Source organism: Polypterus senegalus, chromosome 17, assembly GCF_016835505.1.
Source record: "Polypterus senegalus isolate Bchr_013 chromosome 17, ASM1683550v1, whole genome shotgun sequence".
Classification (NCBI taxonomy): Eukaryota; Metazoa; Chordata; class Cladistia; order Polypteriformes; family Polypteridae; genus Polypterus; species Polypterus senegalus.
Genome location: NC_053170.1, coordinates 97683931 through 97702435, shown reverse-complemented (window position 1 = coordinate 97702435; position 18505 = coordinate 97683931). Strand labels below are relative to the sequence as shown.

At 46.5% G+C, this 18505-nt stretch overlaps 2 protein-coding genes across 2 annotated transcripts in view; both read right to left on the bottom strand.

The window, feature by feature from the left end:
* The window catches only part of wdr45b (WD repeat domain 45B), a 34123-nt gene extending 19037 nt beyond the window's left edge, over window positions 1–15086 (bottom strand). Inside the window, exon 1 of the mRNA XM_039739270.1 lies at window positions 14856–15086. Within this exon, the coding sequence (XP_039595204.1) occupies window positions 14856–14922 (67 nt within the window). The 5' untranslated portion in view covers window positions 14923–15086. The remainder of the gene's footprint in view (window positions 1–14855) is intronic.
* Window positions 15087–17047: 1961 nt separating this feature from the next.
* The window catches only part of LOC120517380 (ras-related protein Rab-40B), a 45764-nt gene continuing 44306 nt past the window's right edge, over window positions 17048–18505 (bottom strand). The window contains exon 6 of the mRNA XM_039739663.1: window positions 17048–17876. Within this exon, the coding sequence (XP_039595597.1) occupies window positions 17605–17876 (272 nt within the window). The 3' untranslated portion in view covers window positions 17048–17604. The remainder of the gene's footprint in view (window positions 17877–18505) is intronic.

Here is an 18505-nt window from a genome sequence, read left to right as displayed (position 1 = left end):
TCAAAAAATGTTTTTTGTACTTGAAGGCCTCTAATGCACTAAGCAGGTCAGACACTCATGTTGTTAAGTCAAGTCCAGAGGGTCAGTACAGCCACGGGGTTAATGAATATTCACACTGCTGTCCATCAGACCAACGCCATTCGCGACTCTACACCTTCACCAGGGCCAGGCAACTGGGAACTAAAGGTAAAGAAATTTCACACCTCATTAAGGCATCACATATCTGATATGGATGCAGGCTCTGAAAGGGGTCTTCCCAAAATGTACAAGATGTTGAAACACTTCTCGGCCAAAGTATCTGCAGTTTTGGTGATTGACGGAGCTCTCTCCTAATTAAAGGGCATCAGTCTGATAACAGGGACCGGTGTGCCTATAACTCAGATACTTTCATTAAATTAAAAGCTTGTTAAGACCCCCTAGCCTAAAGAGTGTTGTAAAAACTTTAAATTAAATAAAAAAAACATACAAAAGGCTTTATAAACACAGAGGGATCGTACGAGTCTTGAATATGACGGAGACAATCAAAGGCTGAGCAGCCAATTTATCAAAAACGCACCAAATTATACCAAAGCAGCTGTGATTATATAAAGATAAAAACGAAACACCTGCCAGGTGGGATGTGCGCCCAGTTCTTGATGGAAAGCAAGTCCTTTCAGCTGGCATGACAGCCCGTGTTACTTTAATGTGGAGACTCAGCAACATTTAGCCCTGGCGGGACACGGCGGCTTTAGATTTTGATTCCTCCCGCCTGGTATTAAGTTAATCCTTTACGTTCCATTTTTCCCCTTTTGCTTCTGTCATATTCAGAGCAGGGATGCAAGTTTTAATCGCATATCATAAGGGCTAGTTGAGGGACCCCTTGATTGTTTGTTAAAAGGAGGCGTCCTACTGTGGTGTACGCACCCCTTCACAGTTTCTGCACTATGTGACCATCACACCTGTTTGAGCCTGCTGGACATCCCATACCCAAACTATGAGCATTAATATGGGGTGGCACAAAACAGCCTCCACCCTCTCTTTCCACGAGATTCTGTGCCCATTCAGCTAAAACACCATGAATTCCACTTTCAGTACGGTCTGTGTGTGTGTCTGGTCCCCCTGAATGATCCGATTGGTCAGTTCGGCTTTGGTGACGTGATCAGAAGAGGAAATGCGAGTGCAAGACACACAGTAGCGGCACCTTAAATGTGTTACGGTACTTGCAGCTGGTCAGTCCCCAGAAGCTGAAGCCTTTGTTGGAACTTGGAAGGAGATTCCCTCTTATTCGTCATAATGAAGAGGCACACCTCCAATGCTTTGGGGCAAGACGGGCCGGTGGAAAAGGAAGGAGACCCCCGTTTGCCTGCATGGTAAGCAATGTAGCCTATTTGAGTTTCCTTTTACAATGGCCTGCGTTTCTATTGATGCTCACCTGTGGAAAACAATTAACTGTAGAAGTGAACGGTGCTTTAGGATTATAGATTATTTGTAACATGCATGGGTCTCTCGTAATTTATGTAAGAGAATAACATTGCAATGTATAGTATTATTAATGTACTGCAAAACAACAGATTAATAAAATGGCTCATCTTTATATATAAAAAAAAAAAAAGGATGGAAGGGGATTAACGTGCGGCAATCAGGCTCACAGACTGCTGTTTCTTTCATTCTGCCCAACAAAGCTCGCCCGTCTAGTTGAGTTTAGAAGTTCCCTAAAGTCCAATTGTCTTACCATACTACACTATCACTTATTCCACGTGGCTATGGTCTTCTGTGTGCAGAGAAACATCCTGATGTTTGTGCCAAACATACCCTTTCATGTATACAGATAAGCATGGTGGGCAGCTGTTGTCAAATTGGCGAGGCTGTAGCATAACAAAATGAGGCCAACATGAAGGAGTTGGCTCCTAAAGCGAGCATCCAAGTTAATAAGTGTCCGTACGTCTGACTGGTTTTCCAACAGATGGTGCATCACAAACAATAACAGCACTTTTACAAATCCCACACTAAATGGCCTATAACAGAGACATAGACCTTGTGTTGATCACTTCAATTTCAACCCATCTTAGATGGGTAGCACAGCTAGTCTGTAGTATTAAAATCATTGCATATTTCATTCCAACAGATGGCACAACACAAACATAAGCACTTCTTTTACAAATCCCATACCAAGTCCACCTTAGTAAAAGGACAAGTATCTGTGTGCCTGTCTAGTTGCTATGTGTCTATCATTCCAAAAGATGGCACATCGCAAATGTGTGTAGTAATAAAATGCATTGCATTTGTCATTCCAGCAGATGGCACATCACCAGCCTTAACACTGATTTTACAAACCCAAATGGTATATAAGCGTATTGTGTAACACTGAGGTGTACATCGATTACTCTCTATTTATATATTCATACACACTCAAGATATGAAAACAGATGAGCTGCCGTGGTGTCCGCTAACAGGACCAGCCATAAGAAGACGACACACATACACACACCCCCCAGGTGGTCACTTTAGTGGGCCTGCCTCTTTACCAACAGGCACGACTCCACCTTTTGCCTACCGAGCAGCCACAATTCGACACGGGGTTGCAGACCCTCTCTTGGGCTTTTGGTCCATGTTGACTCCACAGCCTCATGCAGGACCTGCATTTCTTTCAGCCACCTCATTACTCTACTAGACCGAGATCGGTGGACTGTGCAGGCCCCTGAAGCAAACTGAAGTCAGCGTCACGTTTCGTTTTTTGAAACGTATGATTTGTGTGTCCGACATCACGAGGGATTCAGAAGTTCCTTTTAGTCTCGCATCATCTTCGCATCTGCCCGGGTGCCACAGCCTATTCCAGCAGCACTGGGGACAGGCCAGGACACTTTGCACTCTCTTAGAAGCACATGTAAGAGCCACTAGCACCTTATCCACGTTATCTACTTAGCCATTGACTGGGCCAGCTTGGCATTTGCAATTCTGTGTAAATGAGGGACCAGATAAGAAGGGAAAAAAAAAAAAAACAGATGTTAAAAAGCAAGGAAGCCAAAACAAAAGACTGAAGGCCTGACTGAATCGACGTCGGCCTTCTAGGTGCTGTGACAAAGGTGATCTCTTGCTGAGTCGTACAGAATTGTGCTGTGAATTTGAAGAGACTTCTGGAGCAAACCAAAGACTGAACTAGCATGAGGGCCCAAGCTCAAAGGAAGAAACTGCTCACAGTGAAAACGCGCAGCCTCAGGACCAGACGTCACACTGCCACACGTAGATTTTAACAGCTGGAGGTTATTTTAGGCACATCTGTACTGCTGAGTCTTCAACTCCTTGAACAAGCAGACAGCAAATCCTGGAGCCAGCGAATGATAGCACAGAACACGAGGGTGCAGAAGAAGAGATGGGGCAGACCACAAAATGAGAAAGAAGCAAAGAGCACAGCGGCATCAGCGGTAGACAGAGCAGGGGATGCTGGGGAGCCAGGGGGACGACTTTCATGTCTCTGTGCTCTCACTCGCCACACAGTCCACGTGACCAGGCCGGCCATCATATACTGCATATAGTCACAATGATAATTAACGACACTGACATGGCGCTTTTCTAACCTACTTAAAGTGCTTTACATAGACAGCGGGCAGCCACTTCAACCGCTACCACCACCAATGTGGATGATGTGACGGCAGCCAGTCTTGTGCCAGTACACTCACCACAAGAGAGAGTTGGAAAATTAGGAACAGCGGGTAGATGGGGGATTATGGTGGGCAATTTAGCCAAGACATCAGGGTACACCCTACTCTTCCTGAAAGATGCCCAGCAATCTTTAACCACCACAGAGAGTCAGGACCCTGGTTTGATGTCTCATCTGAAGGACAGCGTCTGCAGGTTGCTGGTCGGTTACAGCGAAGTTGCAGCCTTGAGGACCTAAGAGTTCCGACGGTCCACCCAACCCACAGGTGTCCTACAATATCACAAGAGCACACTGGAGGAAATAAAATTAAGGAATATATAAATATATTGTGAAATATAAAAAAATACATGAAAACACAAAAGATACGTAATCATAAATAATTAAACGTGTCCTGAGATACGCATCTTGCTTATTTCTTTAAGTTTAACTAGCTGTGCTACTTGTCTAAGACGGGGCGAAACACAGACCTCAGCATTAACCAGTGCACCATCTATTAAAATGTCTTTTACTTGTGCATTGCGTTTGTCTTTCCAACAGATGGCACATCACAAACATTTGTATTCCTGTAAATGTCTGTGTTGGGTCATCTGTTGGAACGACAAATGCAATGCACACATCTCTGTTACATGTCATTTGGTATGGGATTTGTAAAAGCAGTGTGAATGTTTGCGACACGCCATTGTGAGAGAATAACAGAGTTATTCAGGGGTTGGCACAGTTTTGGTGTGAAGTGTGCAGGACATACACAGCATTTGTTTTAGAGCCTGCTGAAATGCTTAAGTAAACAGACAGAATATTCCAGTGGATGGTTCAAGAAATGTGCCCAGTAAGACTTGACCGTTGTCGCAAACACAGAAAAGAAGGGTAAGAGCTGAACTTGAGAAATCCAGAGAAGAACAAGGAGTACAATGGAATGGGGGCACGTGAGCTGGTTATACTCTCTGCTGAACACATCTCGGGTCTTCTACCAATTAGCGGGTCGCTCCACAACAGGGTTTCTTAAACTTTTTATGTGTCGCGACCCAACTTTGCCCTTCTTAGCGTCTTCGAGGCCCATTTCGATTGTTCGAATGGAGAATCTCCGCCGACAGTTACAATGGCTGCATGGCACAATCAAGGCATATGGCCGACTGTTTAATTTCACAATCCACATACGGCCCGTTCAAATCAAATACAACACCGGCGTCAGCCCAATAGTTTAAGAGACCCTGCTCTAGACAGTTACTCGGCTGATCACAACTAATTCTAGAAGCTTCTCTCTGTTCCTAAATGTGCCGCCATGACACCAAGAAGTACAAAACGGCTTGCAGAACGCAGGCCTTCCTTACTACGCCAAAGCTCGACACCAGTGAATCAGGCAGATCTTTAATGGAACAAGGCAGTCACGTCCACGTGGCACACTTTCCTTCCTCAAACTGCCTGCCAGATTTGTGTCATATTTTACTCAACACTTGGATTGTTTCTGGCCTTCCCTATTCTGATCTTTCAGAGCAGATCCTGTCGCTGCTTTGCTTGCTAACCTCCTTCTCTTTATATTTTCCAGTGTTACAGCACTTAATGGTTGGAAAATCCTAGACATGCATAAAGTTTTACTGCAGATGTAGGCTGATGGGAATGCGGGTTTGGTGGATGGATGGATGGATGAGGCTGACGTTTAATAAATGAAAGACATCCAGACAGGCATCTTAAAAATGCTCCTTTGCCTCCCATGTGTTTGCTGCAGTAACCGCCACACTTAAGATGAAGCAGGAATGGCTTCCTCATTTTGTCCACGGAGTCGGCTCAGAGGAGTTTTGCCCCATACTTGCAGGTCACTTAAGAACTTTGATTGAACTTTAGTTGAGCTTTAATGTTTAAACCCGACAACACCCTGTTAATAATTACCAGGCAAGAGCTGGAAAGAAAAAAACAAAAACACGTACAAAATCCTGGAAAAGGCACAGAATGGGGCGCGGTGGCCACGTCCCACAGTTGTGGTGGCCGATCTTGTCACTTAAAACAGAAAGTGTCCCCCAAATCCTGGTGCACTTTGGAGTGCTTTGTCACTTGTGACTTGATGGGAGCAGGCGGTGCTAAGACATGGAGCAACCTTTGCTTTTTATTGTGCTGAAATGCGGAAGCGGACAACCTGGAGTTTAAGGCACAACTGCCGCGTTTCATTTGGAGTTTTCATCTTTCCTTCTGTTAGGAGTTCAATTTTTACACGATGACACCCTCGGCTCGTGTCACAAATCACCAGAGAATCAGTGGCCATCCACTAAGAACGTGTCACATTTCATTAGCACTTCAGTGGTTCCCCCAAGTGTTTTTATTAGTGGGTGGCATTGGTTGATACCTTCAGGGGTCCTGCCCTCTTAGAGACGTGGCACAGATAAATAAAGAAAGCAATAAATAATGAAACTATGCAAACATCCTCTTTTAACCACAAAAAAAGTAATAAACAGAGATTTTAAACTCAACTTTGATAAAAGCAAACTGGGCAGCCCACCGTCTATAGGGTGGTCCGGATCTAATTATGCAATTTTCATTACACTATAACTTATTTAAGTTTATTACATAGAAAGTCACCCGAAAAATCCCGGACCACGGAGAAGTGTGCGAACTGACGACATGAAGAATCATCCTTGTGCCGAACTGGAACCGTCCCCGCATAAATCAAAGTCATCCAGACGATCTGGATCTGCAGAACTAGATCTGGACCACCCTGTACTTGCAGCAGGAGGGGAAACACGCCAATTCCTGGCCTGGCTGTTAACTTATGAAGGGTAAAAGTGACAAAAGAGCAGAGAGATCGACGAGAAAGGCGCTATATCTCTGAGCGACACGGTCACGCCGGTCACACAGACACACGACCTCCTCCTGCACTGGTTGCCTGTTCGGCCGACATCAACCACTGGCTGTCTGAAAACTTTCTTAGACTAAAACGTGAAAAACCTGAGGCTTCAATTCATGCATCTCAAGGCACTTTAAAGAAAGCAGACAATTCCTCAGTAAAGACCCCTGGCTTTACCACATCCTTGACCCTACGCTCCCCTGTGATCCTCATATTAATAATATTACCAAGGTTGCCCTTTCTCCACCTTAAGTAAATTTCAAGGCTGCGTCCATTGCTGTCTGGTAACAACAGAGACGCTTATTCCTGCTTTTGTCACTTCACGACTGGACCTTTGCAATGCATGGCTGGCTGGTATCCCTGCGTCGAGTCTAAATGAACTACAACATGTACAGAACTCGGCAGCCACGTAAAACCCTCCGACACTTCTAAAGCTGCATTGGCCACCGGTTCTCTTCCGTATTCTATATAAACATCTCCTTTTAGCTCTTCATGGTCTTTAATCTGTCCCTATCCTCCATCACGTTCACTTTGTTCTTCAGACTCCTTGTTATTAACCATCAGGGCCACGGCTATGGAGTGCCCGGTCTTTGGAGCTCCGTGCGTGGGCTTCATTTTCTGTTTTTAAATCTGGACTTAAAACCGATTGTTTCTTTTTAATATTTTGTTTGTACATTGGTTTGTTTGATTCGATGTGTATTGTTGTACAGTGACCTTGGGTATCTTGAAAGCCGCTTTTAAATAAAATGTATTATTATTGTATCATATGGACAGGGAGGAAAGGCACTATATGATAGTGAGTTAGGAAAGGCACCGTACGTCAGAGAGATGGATATATAAGGTGCTATATATCACAGAGAGAGGTAGGAAGGGTGCTGTGTAATGATAGATAAGAAAAGCACAAAGTGATAGATATGAAGGGCACAATACACAGCGCATCTGGAAAGTATTCACAGCGCTTCATCACTTTCTCCACTTTTTGTTATCTTACAGCCTTTTTCCCTAATGGATTAAATTCATTTTTTTCCTCAGAATTCTACACACAACACCCCATAATGACAACATGAAAAAAGTTTACTTGAGATTTTTGCAAATTTATTAAAAATAAAAAAATTGAGAAAGCACATGTACATAAGTATTCACAGCCTTTGCCATGAAACTCCAAATTGAGCTCAGGTGCCTCCTGTTTCCTCTGATCATCCTTGAGATGTTTCATTGGAGTCCACCTGTGGTCAATTCAGCTGATGTGACATAATTTGGAAAGGCACACACCTGTCTATAGAAGGTCCCACAGTTGACAGTTCATGTCAGAGCACAAACCAAGCATGAAGTCAAAGGAATTGTCTGTAGACCTCCGAGACAGGATTGTCTCGAGGCACAAATCTGGGGAAGGTTACAGAAAAATGTCTGCTGCTTTGAAGGTCCCAATGAGCACAGTGGCCTCCATCATCTGTAAGTGGAAGAAGTTCAAAACCATCAGGGCTCTTCCTAGAGCTGGCCGGCCATCTAAACTGAGCGATCGGGGGAGAAGGGCCTTAGTCAGGAGGTGACCAAGAACCTGATGGTCACTCTGTCAGAGGTCCTCTGTGGAGAGAGGAGAACCTTCCAGAAGGACGACCATCTCTGCAGCAATCCACCAATAAGGCCTGTATGGTAGAGTGGCCAGACGGAAGCCACTCCTTAGTAAAAGGCACATGGCAGCCCACCTGGAGTTTACCAAAAGGCACCTGAAGGACTCTCGGATCATGAAAAACAAAATTCTCTGTTCTGATGAGACAAAGACTGAACTCTTTGGTGTGTCACGTTTGGAGGAAACCAGGCACCGCTCATCACCAGGCCAGTACCATCCCTACAGTGAAGCATGGCGGTGGCAGCATCAGGAACTGGGAGACTAGTCAAGATAAAGGGAAAGATGACTGCAGCAATGGACAGAGACATCCTGGATGAAAACCTGCTCCAGAGCGCTCTTGACCTCAGACTGGGGCGACGGTTCATCTTTCAGCAGGACAACGACCCTAAGCACACAGCCAAGATATCAAAGGAGTGGCTTCAGGACAACTCTGTGAATGTCCTTGAGTGGCCCAGACTTGAATCCGATTGAACATCTCTGGAGAGATCTTAAAATGGCTGTGCACCGACGCTTCCCATCCAACCTGATGGAGCTTGAGAGGTGCTGCAAAGAGGAATGGGCGAAACTGGCCAAGGATAGGTGTGCCAAGCTTGTGGCATCACATTCAAAAAGACTTGAGGCTGGAATTGCTGTCAAAGGTGCATCGACAAAGTATTGAGCAAAGGCTGTGAATACTTATGGACATGGGATTTCTCAGTTTTTTATTTTTAATAAATTTGCAAAAATCTCAAGTAAACTTTTTTCACGTTGTCATCATGGGGTGTTGTGTGTAGAATTCTGAGGAAAAAAATGAATTTAATCCATTTTGGAATAAGGCTTTAACATAACAAAATGTGGAAAAAGTGATGAAGTGCTGTGAATACTGTCCGGACGCACTGTAGGTATTACAAAGACAGACAAGAAAATCACTAAATGATGGATGGATATGAAAGGGTATGAGAGGCAAAACACTACATAACAAATATGAAAGGCACTATGTAGTGGAGAGACTGATAGATAATAATATAGATAAGCAAGTCTCTATAGAATGATGGATAGATATGAAAGGTGCTATATATTGATAACAAGACAGAACTTTATTTGTGCCCAGGGACAAACAGGCAGACAGCTTAGCAGACAACACACTCCCTTCAGCATCGGCCTTGCCTTACCTTGGCCTGAACGGCCACAACACACAGGGGTATAAGAGGTCGGCCATGGCGCTGCTGTGTGACACTGGACTGCTAAATTGAGGAAAGAAAAAGGGGGTCCAACAAAGGGACACATGCAGTACAAGGCAGCTCTGTCCTCCCCGTCTCCACGCCTGTGCCAGTCACTGGTATTTGATGGTTGAATGGCGGCAGCCTGGTGCTCACTGAACACGACACTAACAGGGTGATGGTTACCAGTCTTTACACAACACAACGGTCCTGGAGACGACTGTAAAAAATGTCACTCCAACTAGTTTCTTAATTTGATTCGCTAGCAGATCATTTTCGTTGATTAGGTGCTTTGCCCCATCAGTCTGTCTGCAGCATCACAAATAATAAACGTACCACTTTGATTCAATTGAAATCCCAAACGACGTTTCCTGCTATGGTACTTTACAAGACCTCATAAGCCGTCACCACATTCAGGCTGCACTCAAAAGAAACCCACAGAGATGTGTTTTTGCCATACTGTTGCATACTTCACTCATTTTCTTTTTTATTCTTATTTTATGTGAATATTGACAAGTAAAGACAAGCAGAGGGGACCCCGGAGTGACTTGACACGCACCGCTCGTGTAGTGAGGCCCACTTGCGTGCATATTAGTAAAGCAGAAATCATAAAGAACAAAATACTTAAAAATAAAAAACACAAATTCTTACGAATCTAACATCCTGCTTCATTTAGTGAGCGTTTAGCATAACCAGTTTGTAAAACACCCGCCGTTTTAAAAGAAGAGATTGGGTGGCATGAAAACCTGCAGCCACCAGCAGTGAACTTGAGAGCACAATGAAGCCTCCACCCTGTGTTCTGAAGTTGCCGTTAAAGCTCAGACCCCCATGCCCACCCCACCAATTTTGTTTTTTCTGAAAACAAAACTAGCAAGGCAAACAGCTTTGATTTGTCAGCAAACGCCATCCCAGGAAGCATCACAGAAGTATAATCTGCCTTCACGAAAGGACAGCCGTTGTATCGGTCTATCCAGGTGACGGGGTTAGGAAGAAAAATATAAAAACAGGCAAAATGTACAGGAGAAGAAAAACGATAATAAAAGTGCCACAATGATTCAGATCACCAAGCTGCCGTTATAACATGCGTAAATGTGACAAACATATTAAAGCTCAAAAGTGACAATTGTGGCACAGAGACTCCATTTTAGAGCCCATTCCAGAGGGTTGCTGCTGCGTATTTGCAATGAAGAACTGAAATGCGTGTACTCAATTTTCCACAAATCTTTCCGTTTTAAAAACATTAACCACCAATGTGCCATTTTCAACTTGTGGTGTCCCATTTTATTTTTTTTTTTTGTAATTTCATTCCCTTTTCCACACTGAACCCACCTTTAATGGCACTTCAGATTAGGGATACTCAGGCTGCATTATAAGAGACAAAATGGACGAGCCGCGTATCAAATAAAACAACACGAGGTCTACGCCGATTACTCAGATATTAGCCTGTCTTAGATGGGGAGCACCGCGTGTACTTGCAGAATTTCTTAAAACCGCAGAGCAAAGACATACGGGGGATTGAACCCACAACCTTGTGTAAACTCCAATGCTTCAGGCACGGAGCTGCACCGCCTGCCGGAAATATGAGCACACGACAGATGACATGGGGGACTGAAGGTGGGCAAACGTCAAAAAGGACGTGAAAAGCACGACGAGTCAGTGCAGCATGAACGGGGGCTCCTCATCCGATGACGAAGGTGTTTGTCACTGGCATCACAACACTTGTTGTCACAAAGCACCCCCCTCGGACTACACATTTGCAGTGCGGGTGCCAATCTCACCCTCAGTCAGGGACCACCTAGAAGACTCGCACTTTGAACCCAGCATGCGGCCCACCCTCCAGTATTGCATTTAACGCTGCGGTTTAACCCACATGGAAGCTCCTGACGCGGCCAACATTTTGTATGGCAGCTGCACACTGCGTTAGCGTCACAGAGGGTCTCTCGCTACATGCGGCTGTGACACTAGAAATGAGACCCTAGTGAACCACTTCAGCTCTCTGAGCGCCACTGCTGCCGGCCCGGCATTGTGGTTTTTATTTGGAGTACACTCTGAATTGTATTCCACCTGTGGTGGTCCTAACACCAAACTAAGCAGGTGAATTACAGGTGTTTTGTATTTGCAGTGGGATACGCTGCAAATCCGGGGGTCTCAAACTCCACACACTCTGCACACGTGACAGCTGCACACTTCCTTCCTCTCGATTTTGATTGTCTTGCTTTTTAAGATTCCAAACCTCCCTTTCTTTGTGTTGTTGATTTTTTGACCGATTAATACGAGTTTGCTTGTGGCAGACCACCTCTAGTTGTCCAAAACACAAAGGACATCTGCCTTAAACAATAAAGACGTGCAGAGTGAGCCATTATGTATTATTGTTACCCAACAGTAATCAATGGTCACTTGCCCGTTTAGTTTGGCTTTGCTGTACGCTCTCCCGGGGCGCAGGTGTGTCTGGGGGTCTCCGTGGTGAACTTTCCCACCTCAGTCAGGCCGTTTATCTCGTCATTTTGGCCGCTCCACTCTCCGTTTGCAGCAAAGAGGTGCAGTGATCCACCTTTTCTGGTCTGAAAGTGTACCGGTGGGCCGAAATCCTCATCGGTTTGTCAGAATCATGGAATGGACCGCTCGATATCGTACTCGGTGGTGGATGTGGACGGGCATCCCACTCCTTCTTTGTGCTTAACACTCGCCTGACCATTTTTTCAGAGCCTTCTCTGAATTTCGGACCCTCGTATACCTTCAGCCCACGAAGAGGCAGACCACAGCTCGTCTTTGGTGCAAACGAAAAAGTGGAGCGGCCATGTAAGACTCCTAGAAAAGGGCGAGATGAACAGATGGATCAAAGTCGAACCTTCAGCACTACGACTACAGATATGCCGCGTGTCCACATGAGTGTGCAGGGAAAGCTGCAGTGCCCACCCAAACAAAATTAGCAGATAATTATGGACTAATGGTTTGGGACATGTCACGTATGGTAGATTTACTCAATAATGGCGCCGGAGTGAGGCGAGTGCATGTTCTTAAGCATCAGTGGACTCTGTACATGACAATAACAACCCCATAAATAACAAGGGGATGCAAAGCAAGCCAACCGATGACTAACTCACTCCTGGGGTCACAAACTCCGATCCTGGAGGGCCACCATTGTCATTCTAACCAGTTTCTTCATCAGAAGCCACTTGTTGTAGCTACTGAAAAAGTCTTACCTACTGAACCTCCACGGCTTCCGAGTGCTCTCATTTTAACTCAACAGACGTTTCCAAAACTGTTGATTTTCTTTTTTTTATCAAACATCACCAGCCACAGTTGTTTTTAAAAGATCTGGATGAGAACAGGCCAGGCGGCTCAACTCCGCTCACCAGTCCCGTCCACTTCATTCTTCCAAAAAAAACATCAAGTTGAGTTTTGAAGGCCACTAAAGTCCTCCTGTCTACCACATATTCCAGGTGTCGGTGCTTCTCTAGGTGAACATCCTAACATTTGTCTAAAACGTACTCTTGCCACGTTATTCTTACCCCAGCAGTACTGGATGTGAGGGTCGAAGCCCCCGTGCCGGCCTGCCACCCCCTTTGTGGGGTTCAGTCGCACTGCATGCAGCCCAGTGGCAAAACTACGAACATCAATAAAGCGTCACTTCGGTTTTCATCCAGCCGCCCGCTACAGACATGCCGAGACAGTGTGATCAGCCGACGCAGCATCTAGGGTCCACACGGTGAACCACTGGGGGCTCAGGTTGAGGATGGATGGGATTCACACTCCACTGCACATGAAGGACTAAACGCATTTATGAAACACAAGCAGATGATCATATTTGGCTGCACTTCGACGATTCTTGGGCTTACGATTTAATAACTGCTGGCCAGTCAAACGTGCAGTTTTGGTTTTTTTTAAATATCAAAGAAGAAAGTCACGCAAAAGTAACGTATTACATTTTATAATAAGTGACTAAATAAGCTAATTGAAAGGGCGCACTCAATTATGGGACGCACTCTGGAGGTTTTCATAGAAGAGAGGAGAATTAAAACAAAACGGAGTGCCATTATGAACCACGCTGCACATCCTCTCTGTGACACACTGACATGGTGGGCTGTCGGCCAATGACTCACTCAGCAGAAGTGTGTCAAGAAACACTGCAGGGCGCTCCTGTATTGCACCTTACTGGGACTGCCGAGTCAGAACTTTCTTTTTAGCCATTCTAGTGTGTGTGTGTGTTGATCCATTCATGTATTTATAGTATTTATGTAAAGAGCTTCTGTAAAAGGCCAAATGTCCCCCGGGGTCAAATAAAGTTCCATCAGTCTCTAAGCGATGAGAAGACGTGATCAGATTGGCCGTAACATTTTGGTGTAAGTCATGAGTAATGTAACGAAGTTCCTTTTCGAACTGACAGACCCCCTGCCCCCAAGCTGGTTTCCAGATTCCGTTGCGGACTTTAACTCCATTGGTGGACCCGCACACGTGTGAACGGACGTTTACTCGCTGACTGATTTACTCTCCTTATTCCGCTCTCGTGTGCGCCAAGTAAAGGCACTCGGTGATGCTAAAGGGGGCGTCACACGACATTAAGCGCCACGGGTGCGCAGGACCCTCGTATTATTACACTTGCTGCTGTGGTTTCTTTAATGAGTGTGCCATTCTGCGATGCCTACCAGTTTCATTTGAACCCCATTAAAAATAAAAGAAATGCGTTTTGTCGCCTCGTCGTTTTTTTTTTTTTAACAAGTGGTGCGCGTATCACAGACTCTGCCCGGGGTACAAAAGCTCAAGTGCACAACTGCATATGGAGACTCCGCCGAGGTCCTCCGCACCTCCTGCTCCTATCAACCCTCCACCCAGGCGCTCCTCACGTGCCACTCTTGGCTGGTGGACCGGGGTGCCCACCGGCACTCAAACTTCTGACTCCTTCCCTGTGATTAGGAAGCCTTTGACGACGCTCGTGCCGTTCATTTCTGTCTGCCTGATACTTACGAATTATATCCCGCTGGCATTTTGTTCCGAGCTCTTCCTTTGTTAAGGTCAATTCTGTCCCCTTGTCCTGTCATACTTGTTCCCAAACAGCCCCCTAACCCCGTTTACGCCATTCTGCTGACCTCTTTTTTTTTGTGTAAGTCGCTTTGGATAAATGCGTCAGTCAGTAAAATAAACGTAAATGCAACCGCGGACAGGGAAAGTCCATCGAGCCGGAACAGGACCACCATCACGGGTCACGGGCCACTGCAATGACGGCGCCCTTCGTCATTCTGAAGTACGCAAAACCCCACACTCGTTTAGTTGGTCAACTTGCACGGTTCGCATTGATATTCCACTTGAGATCTTTAGGACACCCTCGACAAAGCCCACCCGTCCGTACTCGCTCACGAAGCCCCTCAGTTCCTCCACCCCCGAGCTCAGACAGATGCGGACACCCCGAGCCGTGCGTAAGTCCGTCACTCCCGGCTTCTCCCGTAGCCTTCAGGCAGAAGGAGAGCCGCAAGCGGATGGGCCTACAGAGCCGGGCGGGCCAAGCGCTCAGCTGCGCCAGACTACGCGACCCAAACAGGCTCCCCCGGTCAGCCTCACCATGGTCCTGGTTGAAGCCGGCGTACAACAAGCCATTTCCGTGAGGATTGGAAGGCAGGAGGTTCATAGTGTGGTCCTTTGCCCCCTCGTATTCCCAGCAGCTTGAGCCTCAGCCGAGCGGAGACATCCCACCGCCCTCTCTCGTCTGTCACTCGCGAGCGAAGCAGGCCGGCTCCTCCTCGGCGACTACTAGGCTGTAGTGCGGAGCGCCGAGTAATGGAGTGGAAACAAGCGCGCGGGACCGCGCCGCGCCCGTGTCGGCATCGCAGGAGTAATCGAGCACGCGAGTGCACGCGGCGGCGTCGGGATCGCGCCTACACGACACTGAACATGCTCAGAAGAATCGGCCTCCTCCTGTGCCAGGGAAGGCAGCTGTCTGGACCGCACGGGCATTTACTTTAAAACTGCTGCCTGTCATAATGAGTGAAGTTGGCAGCCCACACTGCTGTGCCTGACTCCTCGTTAAGTGGCACTAGTCTCTGAGCACAACTGTGGATGGCACCTCACACTTCTGAGCAACTGGCATGTAAAATGCTGGGATGGGAAGGGGTAGCTGTCATCTTCTGTATCTGGCATCATGCATTATGATCACTGGTACTTCAAACTGAAGTGCATTTCTTAAATCAAAACAAAAAAGAATGACTGGCACCTGCACCGTCCAGCTCAGAATATCTGGGAGTCCCTTTGCAGTTTCTTGGGATGTGGTGTGTGTGTGTGTGTGGTGATTGGCACCTTACACTGCAGAACCTGTCATCATACACTGGGGGCCTGGCACCATACAATGTAACCTCACATAGCAGAGAATGGTCCCCAGTGGTGGGGCTGGCTGGCAGAGCTTATTTCGTAGTGGGCAGGGTGGCTGGCATCTCAGACTACAGAACTTGCTGCAATATGATGGGGAGGGTGGCACCTCAAACTAAATTTAGTAGTAGGATGGCTGGCACCTCAGATTACAGAGTATGACTTTATGTGAGGTGGTGGCTGGCACCACAGGTAGTCAAGCACAGTAATCTTCCCCGTTATAGCGCCTTTTCATCTCATCCTACTAATTTTGAAGACTTGGGTTAAGACCCCACATGGCCTTCAAGAGCACACAACACCTTACTGTAGTTAAGTCCCACCCTACTCAATCTGAAGCCCAGGGTTTGGAGCCCACAAAGTCATCCTCAGTTATATAGCGCCTTTCTATACAAGCCCCAATGCATTTATTTTGAAGCCCTGGGTTAGGACCCCACACAGGGCATGGGTCAGACTCAGTGACGCGGTGGTCTCAGTGGTGCAGTCTTTCTGCCAGTTTTGTATCACAGCAATAAAACTGCACTGACGTTAAAACACACGGGCAGCCGTTACGGCGACTTCAGTCTGACCACCGGGAGGCGAGCAACCCAACCCTTGATGATTGTCAGAACGAGGGACCCCTTTGTAGAATTGGCACCACTCGTCAAAGCTTAGGGGAGGATGAGGTGGTCCCGCTAGGAAAATTGGCACAAATCGTCAAAGTGGGGTCCCTTAGAGTATCACAGTTTACCAAGGGAGACCCTCAAAGAATGTGGTTTGCATTATCAACCCGTGATGACCGACTGCGACCCAGTTTGCAAATCCTACGTGACCCCCAACTCAACCCCCAGTTTAAGAGCAATGGGGGCGAGTTGAGAAGCAGCCCCTTGTTCCGTAAGCTGCCTGACAAGATGGTGATGGGGAAGAGGACTGCAACCTTTTTTGGTCTCAGAAGGTCTCTGGTGGTCCCTTCTAGCAGCCCGGACAAGAGGGAAGGCCACGGGACTCGAGCCATGGAGTCTTTGTCTGTTGTTTCTTTCTTTTTCATTAGAATTGTCCACCGATGAGATCGTGGCTGGCCTCAGCAGTGCGGCTCTTTGCTTTACTTCAGCGTTTGCCAGGAGGTGATATTTTGAATTCCCTCATTTTTCATGAAGCCCCTTATTATTTTTTTTTTTTTGTAACGTCTCCGCTCCTCTCGCTCACCCTGCTTCTTTGTCAGCGCGACTCCTCGATGGCCTGTGGCACGCGGTGGCCGTGGGTCGTCACCGTGTCTTGTCTGTCGCGAGGACGTGGCGCCCCCCGTTTTTAGATTTCAGCTCCCGTTGGGTGTACAAAGTGTCACGTTCTGGCCCTGACTTTGAGACCCCCGTGCCAGTGTCCCCATCATTAGAAACACAAGAAGACACCACCACTGCAGAACGCCCCTCCTTTTCGGCCTGAAACATTTATTGCAAAGAATCGAGTTTGTAACTTACAAAAACACTTGGCGGAGACCCCGCTGTGCTCCCCGTCGGGCGTCTCTTCTTCACTGCATGTAAAACTGGCAATAATTCCAAAAAAGCAAACTTTATAATACAAATCATAATACACTATTGTATCAAACAACATCATACATCATTTTAAATACACAAAAAAGCTTCTGTTCGTATCCAAATCTTTGTTACACAGGTATGCAGCGTTTATTATTAGTGCTTTCAGTGTTTAAAAGGCAAACCTTCATTAAAAAGACGCGTCCTTTTCAAACTGCTGGGCGGGATTCCCACTTCTCCCTGCCCAGGTGGTCTCTCTCGATTTCTGCTCACCCTTCCCTTTTCTTATTGAGCAGAACATGGCTTCTGTTACGGTGAGAGGTTCACTCCTGCGCGTGTGAAGTTAAGATTTGGCAAACCGTTGTCAAGGCAAGTCCCGCTTGAACAACGTCGGCCTAGCAGCAGCGTGAGGCGCAGAGTCCTCGGACCGGGCGGGTGGGCTACGAGATCTTGCAGCTGTTCCGGGTGCAGCTCTGTGATGGGCTCTGGGGCGGGCGGATGAGTTTCGATTTTTTCAGGCTGTTCCGCTTCTTGCTGTTGTTGGCGTTGAGGGAGTAGGAGCGTCCGTGCATCATTCTGGCGTTCAAGCCGTTGGCCATGGAGAAAGACTTGAGGTGGCTCTTTAAGGCAACAGGCAGGGGCAGCTTGTCAACCAGGTGAACGGGGGTACAGGAGACGATGGCGCGGCAGCACAGATCCTGCAGGCTCAGCACTGCAAAACAAAATGGAAGAGATTAGTGAGTCGCATCCAGATAGGACAGTGGCTGGCATGACACGTCACAAAGAGACTGATGACAAGGACACGGGCCACTGCACAATGGCACAAAGAGACAGAAACGGACTGGAAAGGCAAACAACAGAGGCACTGCTTAAAGACATGGCCTCCTGCGGTTACATCAAGACGTACAAAGGCAGATAAGGCAAAATGACAGTGACAGATGGACGTGAAAGGCACTATATAATACATACATAGACCTGAAAGGCGCTATATGATAGATAGATTGATAGATATAGAAGTGAAAGGCGCTATATGATAGATAGATAGATAGAAGTGAAAGGCGCTATATGATAGATAGATTGATAGAAAAGACACTATATGATAGATAGACGTGAAAGGCGCTATATGATAGATTGATAGAATATGGTATAGTAGGCAGGATTAGATAGAGAGATAGATACGCTCACACTACGTATTTGAAAGTATTATCTACTTTATGCACTTTAATAGAAGGATAAACATCTGTGTGTCTGTCTCGTTGCTATGTCTCTGTCACTCCAAAAGATGGCACATCACAAACATTTTTATTAATAAAATGCAATGCATTTGTCATTCCAGCAGGT